The sequence below is a fragment of the Ostrinia nubilalis genome, chromosome 14 (assembly GCF_963855985.1).
Source record: "Ostrinia nubilalis chromosome 14, ilOstNubi1.1, whole genome shotgun sequence".
In the NCBI taxonomy this organism is placed as follows: Eukaryota; Metazoa; Arthropoda; class Insecta; order Lepidoptera; family Crambidae; genus Ostrinia; species Ostrinia nubilalis.
This window is the reverse complement of record NC_087101.1, coordinates 388,161-403,056: the sequence shown is the minus strand read 5'-3', so window position 1 is coordinate 403,056 and position 14,896 is coordinate 388,161. Positions and strand designations below refer to the sequence as shown.

Here is a 14,896-nt window from a genome sequence, read left to right as displayed (position 1 = left end):
GTCGCGATGTGTGGCACGAGTGCGTTGGATCGGCCAGTGCCAGTCATTTGCAATGCAGATTGTAGATCGCTCCAGCGTGTTTGGTAACGTCGTTAACTTCATTCGCCACACGCTCGCAAACACATCCATATTCATGCAGGCTTCGAGCCTATGTTCGTTCATAAAACTCCAAAGCGCCAATTTAACAATCCATTTACAAATCATATTTTAATGAATGAAGCATAAACTTCATGTTTAGCCTGTATTGGGTCTGGTTCCCATCGGTATATTAACAAAGTTAAGTTTCGAATAATCGTAAATATTTATGTTTTATGAAGAATACGTGCTTATAATTTGGAAATTAAACGAAAGATTTGGTCATGAATGAGCTATTTACTTACTTAATGGATAGGTAAATTTTGTGAGTAAAATAGCTCATCGTCGACAACAATCCGACGTATATTTCCAAATTAATGCCTGGAGATAATAAAGATAAATTTTTAAGAGCGGAATTTATAGCATATTATTGAGTTTGTACTCAGTTATCGTGACTCCCATAAAAAAAGACATCAACGCGCTATTGAAATTTTTTTTTACTCAGATTAATATTGTTTTTGTAAATTTTAATGTTAGTCCTGTCTGAGTTTGAGTCAGTGAGTGCTTTCTTGTGCGCCCGCGCCGGCGCGTAAACATCGGAAACTTCCGCGACCATCGCTTTTGCGAAGGCTTGGTTAGCAGGTATTATGCGTGTTTATAACAACAATATGTTATTTTCCTTTAAAGGTGGTTTTTAAGATGCTAAACTTTTTTTTTCCTTTTTATATCTGCAATCGATTTGGGTCATAATCAGAAGATGGTAAATGATTAAAATTATTAGCACACGTCATTTCACTAGCTGTCAAGTTGCATTACATTAAGCACGATATCTCTGGTGCGCTAACGATACAAGTATTAGGCACTTTGATAAGAGATTTTTCAGTAATGCATTAGTTTTTCCATATCGATTACAAATAAATGGTCATAGTCAATTTTTCACGAGAAAGTGCACTATCTGTATTCATAGGAAGAGCTTTATCTGGGACAAAGATGCACCCGAATCAGCAAAAGTGTCATAGGCATCGCCAGAATCCTCTTGCATTTCATCAGCACTTACGCAAGCCCTAGAGACAACGCCAAACGCCAAGAATGCCGCGCGGTCACTTTCACCGGTTAACGGTTGCGCAACGCGGGCGGCAGGCAGTCTGAGCCAAGAAAAAAGCTGGCCGCTGACGTAACTGTTACGCCGAGTTACGACGCCATTTTTTGTGGTCATATGTGGTATTGACGTTCGGTATTTGAGGCCGACGCTGCCTACAGCCGTTGTCGGCGCATGTTTTCAAAGGTTACGCCGTGGCCATGACAGATTTTTTAGGATGCGGGTGCTGATTAGTCATGAATTTTTAACTAAAACAGAAAAATCTTGTGGTCTATACATATATTTTACAGTCCCTATTACTGGAAAAAATGAGAGATCTGTGTTAGATTTTATGTTTATAAGAACGGAATTACAGACGCGATATTGATCGCATGACCACGATTCATTGTGCTAAAAACTTAATCTATCTTTTCAAAACACGTTTTTCTTTAGCTAATAAGTTAACACAAACTAAACTATGAACTGTTACATTTCAGAACGTTTCTTAAAAAAGAAAAGATATAAATGAATTGCTGACGATATTTTCAAGGTAACATCGCATCATAAAGATATAAATGTTGATTATTACACGTCTTTCTTAGCACAGACGGTTATTCTAGCGTGAATTGGAACGTAAATATTTTTTTGCAAAATGACGGTAGTTTTACTTTGTTACACGAATGTCATTTGCTTCCACGTTAATGTCAGTGACGCGGACGCGATCAAGCACGGCAATAAAATAATAAAAATCTTATTAGTGAATTATGTGGTCCGTAATGTGTAACTATACAACAATGTGAAGACAAGAAATTGAGTGCATTATACAATTTATATTTGATGACTGCAAAATTGTGATTTATTTTTCATTCCATTTGCGGATGCAATGCAGACACGATAGAAGTCAGTGGCAGAAAGTCTTCAAGTTGGTGAGTAGATAGCATTAATTGATTTGCTGTATTTTACGCAAACTACGTACTTTATATCTTGCCAGCGTTTGCATTTAGGTTATACGAGTATGTGCCTGCAATTCTGAATTGAAGTTATTTGAATTCAAAGATGGCTATATTGAGCAATCGGCAGCGAAAGGCTACGTCGAAACATCCTTCGGTTTCCACAGCGCATGCGGTCGGGATGCAAACGACGCATTACAATGAGTCGGTCGACACCTGAGCATGAGCAGGGTTGCAATTCATTTGCAAGTGGACAAATTCGTATGTAGAATATAGTTCATTTTGGCATCGCTATTGTAACATATTTTCGCTTCGGTGTAAATACGGTGTGTACGATATAAAATTAATTATTTTAATTAACCAGATATGAAAACGAAATTTCATCCTTATATTTGACGTGTTCCTTCATTGATCTATTTATGTGGCTCATATTGCCGCCTTAATTTAATTTAAACTGACATCCGACATGTTAGATATCGCATTCTGACTATCATTTATCACTTAATTATTATAATCATGATTTTATTACACAACTACTGTCGTGTTCAATTCAATCATTAAGTAGGTGACGTGACAAGACAATCCAGAAATATAGCCGTAAGTCATGTCATACGAAAAACTATAAATCTTTTTTTTTAATTTCTAAGATTTCGCCCGCTATTTTTTAACAAATTAAGTTGTCGCCTGTCACAGTATGTTTGCTGGCTTATTTTCTTATACACGAAAGTATAAAACTGCGGTAAATTACAACGGTTAGTAACACAGCGTTTTGTTGTAAGCACCTGATTAAAGTACGTGTCGGATCGAGGGTAGGTCAGCCCTGGCGCGCGCGCGCATGTTTATGTTCCGCAGGGCGAGAGTGAAAGTGTTGTACCGTCCTGTCGCAATGGTTATGTTTGGGTCAGCTTTTGCACGACCTATCCTGAGGGCAATGTCAATGGACATAATGTTGTTTTACGAGTAAGAGATGTACTCGTAGTGTAGCTTTAATAAATAAATTAGCGGATATAATTTCAAAGATACATGATGGATATAATGTTTTCTAGATATCTATACAAGATCTACAAACTTTACACGAAGCTGGGTCTATGTTTTCTTTAGCACTTAATTATTAAAAGCATTCAATAAATCTGGTTAGTCATTATTTGCCCAGTGCACAATATTAACAGCGATGTCAACAATAACATTGTGATTGTTATGACTCAGTAATAACAATCAAGTTACATTCATGGCCTTTCTTGTTATTTATTCTGTGGTCTTGACACGAGTTGCACAAGTCGTTTGAAAACCTCCAGGCCCTTATAACCATAAACACAGCTTGTTATTTTTGTTACTTCGTTTAAAAGAGTTAAGACTGATTCTACTGACTGAGCTTCAAATTGACTGAAGATTATTCATCACATTAATCAGTAAGCATTCTAAGAACACCGAGTAAGAGGTGTGTGTTGCGTTGCACTAAGGATATAGAGTCGTGTCATATCCTTTTCAATTTCTCATGCCAGTTCGACTAAAAGAGATCCGCAAACACGAAATTATCTCCGAGTTCTTCACGCTCGCTAAGCACATCGTTACAAGCTTTTGATTTTCCATTTCATTTTCTAAACAAACGTATTTACCAACTATAAACTTGTAAAGTGATAGTTATAATATCCCGAGACATAATAGTGGCTCTCGACCGGATACGGTTCCGGCCCGAATGAAAGTGCGCTCCGGCTGGCTCGCGTTAGGCCGGGTTCCCACTATGCCGGACCGGCATTTCTGCCGGAAACCGGACACCGGACAAGGGTGTTCACATTACACCGGATCACCGGATCCGACATCCGAGCCGAATGAAGTGCGGGGAGCACGGGCGGGGCGGGGCGGGAAGCACGGGCGCGGCGGGGTGGGCCGCAACTCGTTCACATTACTCCGGTCCGGTGATTTTGCCGGCATTTTGTAGCGACAAAACGCTCGGTAAAAATGCCGGGCTCGGCGAAAAAGCCGGATCCGGGATAATGTGAACAGCTTCATACAATTTGTACTGCCGCTAGGCCTTCCGGCGATTTTACCGGACCGAGAGATCTGCCGGTCCGGCATAGTGGGAACCCGGCCTTACGGGCCGGCCGGGCGGGCGGCGGCCGACACGCTTTGTTGTGATCGCATCTCTCCGGGCAGCTCCGGTTTGCTTTGGGCCCATCATGATGATATCAATTTACTTGCTCCGTGATTTTGTTTGAATTGAAATTGTGAGTTTATGAAACTGTGAGCGTGAATATTGTCTATTGCAAGTAACTGAATAACTGAATGTGCAGTTTAATTCACGACAATATCGATGAAATCGTACGAGTAAATGATATAACATTTCGCTGCGTAAATTGGAAAACTTGAATCTTGTGCGTTGATTCGTGTTATAGCACCTAAATCCACACGTATGCAATGTTGTGACTCTCTGATGGCTTTGGAACATCGCGCGGTGTTAACAGTATGAAGAAGCTTTGCAATAAGTTACCCTTTTCTGCCCTTTTACAAGCTACACATATGTTTGCTTAGAATAAATAATGGACATAAAGTTCACAGTTTTCTAAACTCTTATATGTCTATTAGCTATCATACCTACTTATGTCATTAAATCTGGCCCCATAACAAACTTGAACTAACTAAAGCAACGAAGCGATTCGCCATTAGCAATAGTGGTTTCTTTATCAATTAAAGATGAACCGATTCAGTCGGTGATGTTATGTAACGTGTCACACTTTAATTTTTAATTTGTATGCATTTATTTGTGAAGAATTAATGGATTTTTAATTATGTTCGCCATTGGAGTTAACTGGTACGTGACTTTTTAATTAGAATTTTAAGCAAATAGCACACATTTTCTTACGTAATTCCAGTAATATTTTAAATTAGATAGCTTCTTACGTAATTCATCTTCGCCCTTTTAATATAATAATTTAATTACTTTGTGGAATGGTTGAATACTTATGCTTAATTATTTAACATGATGTGGCGTTTTTATTCCTGAGTAGGAAATTAGGCTGTTAGCATTTCTAAAGACTATTTCTTACAAAAATCTATTGTATCATCACCAGATCCGTGCTTTCATAATCATAAAAGTTATGGTTCTTCTATTATGAAAAATTGAATTAGTTAATTTTGATTTTCTGCTTTCTGTAGTTATTTTACATTTTTGCATTGAATAATTGCCCTGTCTAGGTTGAATGAGACTACATATTGTCAATGTTATTATTATAGTTATCTTTTGGATTATTAAATCATGACATGTAAAGAATTAAATATAGGTAAATAAGCGATATTTATTTGGCTTAACGTTTTGAATGTAGATCTCATCATGATGACTCATAATTGCCTGACATTATCTCATGCCTTGATGCCTCTTTGCTCTCACGTGTAATCTATCAAAGACGAAAGTTCAATGTTTAATCCGTGCATATTTAGCGGTAATAGTTGATTATTGCAGCGCGGCGAGGACGCGGATCATCGCTTTCACCGTTTCTAAATCCGAATTCTCCAAACAAACCGCTCACTTTTCTACTGTTTCGAGCGTTTATGCAACGCGTACCGCGGCAGTGCATTACATGACGCTCGCGTAACGCCGGGAATGCAGCGTGCGCGCTGACCTCGGGAAAGTGCGACCACTGCACTCGGAGTGAGCTTTACGACCACTTATGAAGCTTTACGGCGACTACAAAGCGAGTTTATGACCACAACACAACACATAATTGAGGTACTTACAACTTGAGTAGTGACTCCATTTTCTTTTCCATGGCAAAGATGGAATCCGACGACTGCGACGTCAGCACTTTGCAGAACGTAAACTTGGCGCACTGGGAGTCTCGCCAATCCGTCTGCTTCACGAGGTCCATCGCGGCGGACGTGAGCGACGACGGCGCCTGGCTGCCGTCCAAGTGCTGCAACTCTTCGGGCATGTCTTGATCCAACGACCTCTTGGCCATGTGCCTCCTTTTTACTCGCCTCAAAACGGCTCCCTCGTAGTGTGGCTCCTGAACGTATGCTGATACGTCTCGCTTTGACCTGCCTCCCACGCTACCGTCGGGCGACATGACAACATACACATTCTCACTCGGCATCTTGTAGTTGTCATCGTATATTTTCTGCGTGCTCAATATTTTCCTGTCAATGTCATAAGGAGCACCAATGAAAGATCTCTTGTGTTCCTTTTCGATTTCATCTTGAATGTCACCATCTGTTAGACCAGCTGTGCGCATTAAATTGACATCCAGTAATCTACCCATGGCCACTGCCCCTAGACCGAGAGCCGCTCCGCCGGCCATCAGCCCGATCGCTGGAAGCATGGCAGGAGCCCCGGATGCCACGGCAGCAACACCAACCTTATCTTGGGCATACCTCTGGGTTTGAATGGAGTTGGACGGATACAGACCCAGATTGTGGGTGATCTTTTGAGTTGCCTCTACCAAGGGGTCGAAGACAGGTTGTGTCACTTTAGCGATAGGGTCAATTATGGGCTTCGTGAATTGTTGAACGGTTTGACTGGCCGAGTTGATAGTATCCTTCATGGAGTCAGTGAATCGCTTCCAGAGAGATGGTTCGGGTGTCCGTTTTATGTAACCGTAGCTGTAGGGGTAGTGGTTAGGGCTGTGGTTGTTTTCGTAGTAAGAAAACTTTTTGTATTCGTCTTCGTAGTATCTGTTTGAGTTAGGGCTCTGCGAGCGTTGCTGGCCGTATCCGTTGATAGGTTCCATAGGGTAGGGATGAGCACTCTTCGGTACGCTGCTGTAGTATTTGATTTTCCGGTCTTTGTTTTCATAGGGGTCGATGTTATCTCGCGTTGCCTTCGCAGGCTGAACGCCTAGTTCTGGGTGGGCGTATTGTAAAACTGGATTTCTTACGCTTTCATCGAAGCCGGGTTTCGCGTTCTTGGGAGTATACATGACGGAGTTGGGGAAGTTGGCCTCTCCAGGGTGCTGCAGCATGCGGCGCTGGATGTGGCTCTCGGCGTACTCCATGTCGCCGTTGTGAGCCCTGGAGCTTCGGCCGCTGAAGTAGTCTCGTTTCAATTCTTGTTCGTTTATTTGTTTTATGTATTCGATAAGTTTCGAGTTGGCAACTTTCGAATTGTCGGCTTTAGTGAAAGGACCGTACCCGGACTTCTGTTTATCGAACCTCTGATTGTGAACAAACGATGGATTTGCGGTGTAGATGTCATAATCGTCATTTATGACGTCGGCATCAAATTTCAAGTTATCGAATTTAGTAAAAGGTCCGTCTTTGGGTTCAAAATTGTCATCTTTGGTGAAAGGTCCGAAGCTGTTAGCAGGCTCAGAGGAGGATAAGTCCGGGTAAACATCGGCTTCTGGGATCGCCTTCGGAGGAGTGTAGCCCTCAGGGTATGGCTGTAGTTCTCCGTTCACCACACGCGCGTTTCGCCAAGTTTTTTTATCAGACTCATCATCTGGCATTCTTACACCCTGAATTTCAGGAATACCATCATCTCCTAAGGTCAAAATTGACCTTCCGCGTTTGCTGTTGTACTTATCCACTGCTTTCTTGATATACATTGGTTCTGAACTTATCACGACCGGGTCGGGGATCTTAAACGACTTTCCCTCGTCAGCCACCTTCGTACTGACGACTTCTATGTATACGGGGTTCCTATCATTTTTGATCACTGGATTATGAGGGTCGAATCTGTAGTTTTTGACCGGACCTCCGTAATCCAAGTAGCTGGTTGAGGTGATGTATACTTTTTTGTTTTCCGTTCTTTTTTCGTTATCATAAGTGGGGTAGTAGTTAGATGTTTCTGGATCAGTGTCAGGTTTTTTACCGTCTTCCTGAATGTGGGATTCGGGGTATACCGATACGGGCGACCAGTTTCCGTATTCCGCTTTTATGTCACTGAATTCTTCTGTGTTCTTGCGATTTGAGTAGTAATCGTAGCCAGCCAAGTCGCTGTTGATGGGGCCAACGAAGTTCAGTTTTCGCTGATCTCTCGTTTCGGTTTTGTTCTTGGCCTCATCTGTGGTGGAATTGACTTTGGCGGTTGTAGTTTTCAAAGCGACAGTGGTGGGCACCGCCGTGGTGCTGGACTGGTGCGTGGTCGACTTGGCGTCTTTTTTCTTGACGATTAGCTGTGTGACGTGTCCTTGTCTGGTTTTGACGTTGAGGGTTTGTGTCTCGTGAGGGTTGAGGCTGCGGGAGACCTTGAGCTCGGTGCGCGTGGTCCGCGACGGCAGGATGGTGGTGCGGATGGCCTTGGTGGTGGCGGTGCTGTTGTCGCCCTCCGCTGCGCAGGCGGCTGCGAGCGCCAGCCAGAGCACTGCGCATATCCGAATATGTTTAACGGGAGTCATCTGAAACCAAACAAAATAAAATATAAGTCACAATATAATTTCAGATATATTTTTACAACACCTTGCGGTAAGAATAGAAACCGCTAATTGAGTCACAAATGACTGAACGACTAATGATGTATTGACGATTCAATAATAATTGCGTTTATACTTCCTAGACTAAAATGAGATACAAGTCGATCAACTTATCAGTATTGTTAATTTTTAGAAAATACTCAATAATTAATAATATAAACTGTCTTGCTTGAGGTCGGAATAGTGTGGAATAAAAGGAAAAGAAAGTCTTATAAACGTGTAATAAATTTTCTTTTCATCATTGTCAGCTTAACGCACACGGTTCTTAAATTATAGATTCAGTCGGCAGCATGGAACGGAGAAAGCGAAGGAAAATCCTTAGAAATTGTGTGTGGTCAAGTTTTCCCGCGTCACCGTAATTAAGCGCACTTTCGATCGCCCGCAAGTGACGCTTGCGCTTTGTCGCTAGGTACGTCACTTTTCACAAGAGCTCACATAACCGTGGTACTAGTGTTTAAGCTTTGTAAACTGATTATTACTTATTTGATTGTTCTCTGCTTTATCATTGCATTTGCATTGTAGTTTTACAAGAATTGGCGGGGGCTATTACATAAACAATAATCACTTCATAAATATGTAAACCGTTAAATATTTAGCTAAACAAGCCATGAACTCTTGGTCGCCTGCGTGTGCAGTTTGGCCGAATACTAAATATTTATAACACAATAGATTTTGTCGAGATATATTAACAATGTTTGCTTGTGTATTTAATTAAAGAAAAAAAACGGGAGCGTAAAAGATAACAGCTCCCAGAATTACTTCCTAAAGCATTAAACACACATAAACGGTAGGCGGCTTCTCGAAAGGCGTTAAAGAATCTCAGAAATTCCTCAGGCGCAATAAAAAGTACATTTAAAAGGTTTGAAAAACTATCCAATGCAGCATTCTACAAATTGGATTTTGTTAGCGGCAATTTAAGCTACTACACTCGCCACTTGAAAATTAAAAATCGATCTATTGAGGAAGTGTTCATTTTTCTATTTGCTTCACTGAAGATATTAAATGATTTATATGAACATAATTAATAATTGGCGTTGAAAAGATATGAAAAACTACCGCTTATTAAATTATTGTTAATCAACAAGCACAATAAATACAGTATAATAGTCCGCGTGATTATCCACTACTATACAACGTGCTCCTTTTGATTATTTCCGGATTTAGAGGTATATTCTTTGAATAAAAACTAGTAAAAATGTCTTAAGAACGTGTGTTCCTATCCTAAACGCATATATCGAAGATATTTATCAATCTTAATAGTTTTTTTCCAAAATTATCACCCAGTTAATTGTGCATAAACTTCATTGATAAGTTATGTAAATCATTCATTATTTAAGTGAAAATAGTTTGATTTTGATATTTTTACATAAAGGTGTTTTTACATGGAAATTTAATTATGGCAAATTATTTTATATGAAATAATAATTGTTAAATTGAAAAAATAAAATGCAATTCGATTCTTTGAAGTGGTCTTATTAATACGCTAGAGTTTCAGAAAATCAAAAAGAGCACCTTGTATAGCGATACTTCTGCTTATGCGATAATGTAGCTCAGTCTGTCTGTTTATGACAAAGAAAAAAATAATAATTGAAATATGTACCGTTCGTTCGTTCGAACGATACATAATTGAATAATGTGTAATATCAAATCCTTTTGTCCCAAAAATATATTTTTGATGGAGGGCGATAGATCAATTTCAATGGCAAACCAAAATCCACGCAGACGATGCCACTGGCAGAAGCTTGTGTATTTTATTTATTATTTAATTATTTTAATGATCGCATCTTTGGAATGTGCAAACATCATGTGACTTATTCAGGAAGCATTACATTTTCTTTGCAATTGAGTAGTTGATATCTCATTTATTAAGTATTTTACTTTTGAAAATGTTTTTAGTAACAATTGAAATTCGTAAAAAGACAGAGACATACATAGTGACTCTTCACAAGCTTTTATTTAATTGAAATGCTATAAGCACCAGCACAGTAAGCATAAACTTTTTTGCTATACCTTTTAATTTTTACTATCATTACTCAGTAGAGATTAACCTTTTTAAAGTCGGTTTCTCCATAACGCCGCGCGCCGCAGCAAGATGCAATATCTCCTAATGACGTTCGAGCGGTTGCAACAACTTTCGTTACATTTTCACTACATTTTTGAGAGAAACGAAACGTGAATGCGAATGCTAAGTGGCGTGTTAAGTTTTTTCTCGGATAATAAAGTGTTGCGTTTAACGCCATACGAACGTAGCACGGAGTCGCCGCCCTGCCGGCCGCCGGCGAAAACTGTGGGAAATGACTCGCGCTGATTCACGCCGTTTCGGATCGATTACTTTTATGGAGACCTCATTTACTTTTGTAGAAATTTTTGATGTTTATTTAGCGGCTTTCACGGTACGCTTTTACATGGATGTGGTTTATTTACCCCTGCTTGGTTTGTTACTTGATCGCGTGCACTTTCGCTATACAGACATATTTTATTTACATAAAATCTACAAAAATATCCTGTATTTGCTAATATTTTGAATAAAAGGATAATGTAATAATAATTTATTATAGCTTAAGCGAAAAGACTCACTACTTTATTACCATTTCTATTTGTTCTCAAATAGCCTCTACTACAGTATATAACTCTACACAAATATTAGTTAGTCGTTCCATCCGAACGACACCAGCTTTCAGTACTTTGGAAAATGTGAAAAGCGGATTTCAAACAGCGCCCGAGTTGAAGTGTCAGCTTATAATAACTACCATCTCATTCTTAACTTCAGTTCAGAAAACTTTCTGTTTACTCACGGTCACGCTGATCACATATCAATCTATGTATGATCCGAAATGAGATTGAATGTCGACTCCATATAGCATTGTTTGTTCTGTATCCTTTGCCATAGAGATACTTAATGCTGTATAAAAGTCACCAGCTATTAGTCCAGACAATAAAGCATTCATTGATCGGATTATATTCTTTGCCTATCGTATGTGTATTACAATTCTGGGCTTGTAAATAAAATTAAATCTTCCCTAACTCTGACGATAATTATAATTTTAGTCTGCTTGATTTATTGGTGTGTGATATGGCTCTACGTCTATGTCTTTTGGCAATATTTTTTATGTTTTAATTGTACATAACCATAACTTACAAATGTAAAGCCATGAGCCACAATCCCAAGCGTTTTGGTGTCAGGCCCGTAGATGGGCAGACCCAGACAACCACATAATTGGAGCGTCGTAATTAACGCAAGATAACTTTGTGTGTCTGTGGTCGGTCGCCTGGCAACACTAGCAACGAGTTCACAATACATATTTAACTATTTCATTATCTATTCGCAAAAAAAAGGGCTACAAAATTTTATCCTTGAAGACCATTATTCTTCTGGCTTTAGTTATTGAAAATGCCTTACGGCCTAGCGGCCTAAGGACTTTAACGAACAGAATGTATCAATTATACACTTGCGAGCAAAAGTATGGAATCACTTACATGAAGTTGTTTCCACGCAAACTTGTGTACTAACAAATTTGTTAGGAACAAAAAAAGTGGCACCATTTTAAAGATTAAACTTTTATCTTTAAATTGATACCAAATTCATTTAAATCACACCAGTATTTAAAAAGATATCCCGGCTGATGTGAAGAAGTAACGAAAAAGACATGTATGAACTGTTTGATACGTCGCGAGTTACGGCCTATTTACCCCCTATAAAAGCACGCCTTTTCGGATTTTTGCTTTCATACGTTGATTCATACACATCTCCGCTTCTTTTGACACTTTACCTGGGATTCTACACCTTCAGAAGCAGCACTATTCCTTGCACTATTGCAAGAAGGGCTCAGCCAGCGGGCTGTCGCACGTCAGCGCCACATAAGCCAGTCCTGGGTTTCGAAAGTTTTAAGACGCTTTCGGGAGACTGGTGGCTTTATCCCGAGACCAAGTTCTGAACAGCGCCGGCGCACATCGCAGAGGGAAGACCGTTTTTTCATGTCAACCTCTCTATGAAATCGTCATTTGACTGGAATCGACGTCCAGTAAGAGCTCAGAAATGTTCGTAGGATAGCTGTTAGCGAGTAGACAGTTTGTCTAAGACATAAGCAATAGAATTTAACTCCAAAAAGGCCTGCCACAGGCTCAAAACTGACGGCAGGTCACCGATAAGCACGCTCTCAATTTGCTCGTACACATCTCGATGTTAAGTCGAGCAAGCCACTGTTTCAGCGAACCAGCACTGCACAAATCGCTCCTCAGGCCGCCTATAAACCCGACCTCTTCGACTGCTGCCCTGCAAACACAGTTTGCATTCATCGGAGAACAGAACTCGCCTCCATTACTCGCCTTCCCATCGAGATGTGTACGAGCAAATTGAAAGGGTGCTTATCGGTGACCTGCCGTCAGTTTCGAGCCTGTGGCAGGCCTTTTTGGAGTTAAATTCTATTGCTTATGTCTTAGACAAACTGTCTACTCGCTAACAGCTATCCTACGAACATTTCTGAGCTCTTACTGGACGTCGATTCCAGTCAAATGACGATTTCATAGAGAGGTTGACATGAAAAAACGGTCTTCCCTCTGCGATGTGCAACGGCGCTGTTCAGAACTTGGTGTCGGGATAAAGCCACTAGTCTCCCGAAAGCGTCTTGAAACTTTCGAAACCCAGGACTGGCTTATGTGGCGCTGACGTGCGACAGCCCGCTGGCTGAGCCTTTCTTGCAATAGTGCAACGATTTGTGCTGCTTCTGAAGGTGTAGAATCCCAGGTAAAGTGTCAAAAGAAGCGGAGATGTGTATGAATCAACGTGTGAAAGCAAAAATCTAAAAACGCGTGCTTTTATAGGGGGTAAATAGGCCGCACCTCGCGACGTATCAAACAGTTCATACATGTCTTTTTCGTTACTTCTTCACATTAGCCGGGATATCTTTTTAAATACTGGTGTGATTTAAATGAATTTGGTATCAATTTAAAGATAAAAGTTTAATCTTTAAAATGGTGCCACTTTTTTTGTTACTAACAAATTCGTTAGTACACAAGTTCGCGTGGAAACAACTTCATGTAAGTGATTCCATAGTTTTGCTCGCGAGTGTAGTTAAATTCACGAATAAGGATCGGTTGACCTAATGCCTAAATATCAAATAATCCCTAAGCGATTGTGTGAGCTGTGGGAAAACACCAAACTATGTGCGAGATTTACTATCGCGACGATTGTTGCGCCAGAGTGCAGGCTGGCATTTAGAACACCCACACGTTTTGCCCGTTAAATGTTTGCTGCAAGATTACCACGTGGTTAAATAGGCATTATTATTAACCTACATGCAGTCAGATACTCGATCATTTAGTTCGATGTAACTTCTATTGGCTACAACTAATACTCGTAATATTTTTAAACTGAACTCGTTTCGGCATCACTTGACACTAAACAAAACTCCAGAATCAGTGTAGGTAGATGGAAAGATAATGAGACATTTAAATAATATGGCAGTTGAACATAATTCAAAACTTCCTAAACTGCTTTTTGCTGCTTTTAGATTACTTACTGTTTTCAGAGACATTACTTAACCGGCAAATGTTGTGCGACAAAACACACTTTTAGTGAAGTGAGGTCTTCACTAAAAGTGCTTTTGGTGACCTCACTTCTAAAGCTCTAAGCTTCTTTTAACCTTTTCAGCGCCACGTCAAATACAAAAGCCATCACTCTGACGCCACGCTTAATAAACCCATTATGATGATATCAATAAAATCAAATAATTTATTATTATTCAGTTTACATAATACTCAATTAGCCTATTACTGACATCATTTTTACGGCGGATTAATCCGTCGTCGGCGGTCAACATGATGTACACATGTATCCGTCATGAAAATTCAGGACGTCATTCAGGACTTTGACAATTTTTTTTTATTTTATTAATTAAGGCACAGCAACAAATTACAAATCATGGCTTAAACATAATAAAGATAAAGATTAAAAGTTGTCGAATAAGGCGGTAAAGATACTGCCATTTTCTAGCTGTAAGATACTCTTTCACTTCATCTAAGTCACTAGTCTCTGGCCATGTCTTATTAAAACAGTTTTTCTTCACTACGATACGTCTATAGCGAAATAACTTTGTAGACGAGCCTATTAATTAAAATGTCTTCGCAACTCTTACTCGTGATCCGAACGCGCCGCCAACTGGAGCGTGCGCGTACGCACGTGGCGAGCAGCGCGTGCGCTGCTTCATTGCCGTTTATTTTGCATGATTTTTTGTACATGCAACGTTAAATAAGTCGGCTTGAATTGAATTAATACATTTGTGATATTTTTAAATTTTATGACCTCATCATCATCATCATCTCAGCCATAGATGAACATAGACCTCCCCCAATGCTTTCCATCTTGCATCAAAGACAGGAAGGTGATTATT

At 39.9% G+C, this 14,896-nt stretch overlaps 1 protein-coding gene across 1 annotated transcript in view; it reads right to left on the bottom strand.

Annotated features, from left to right (window-relative positions):
- Nucleotides 1-14,896, bottom strand: part of LOC135077943 (uncharacterized) — a 30,598-nt gene that overhangs the window by 2,843 nt on the left and 12,859 nt on the right. The window contains exon 2 of the mRNA XM_063972473.1: nucleotides 5,836-8,432. Coding sequence (XP_063828543.1) covers nucleotides 5,836-8,432 — 2,597 coding nt within the window. The remainder of the gene's footprint in view (nucleotides 1-5,835; nucleotides 8,433-14,896) is intronic.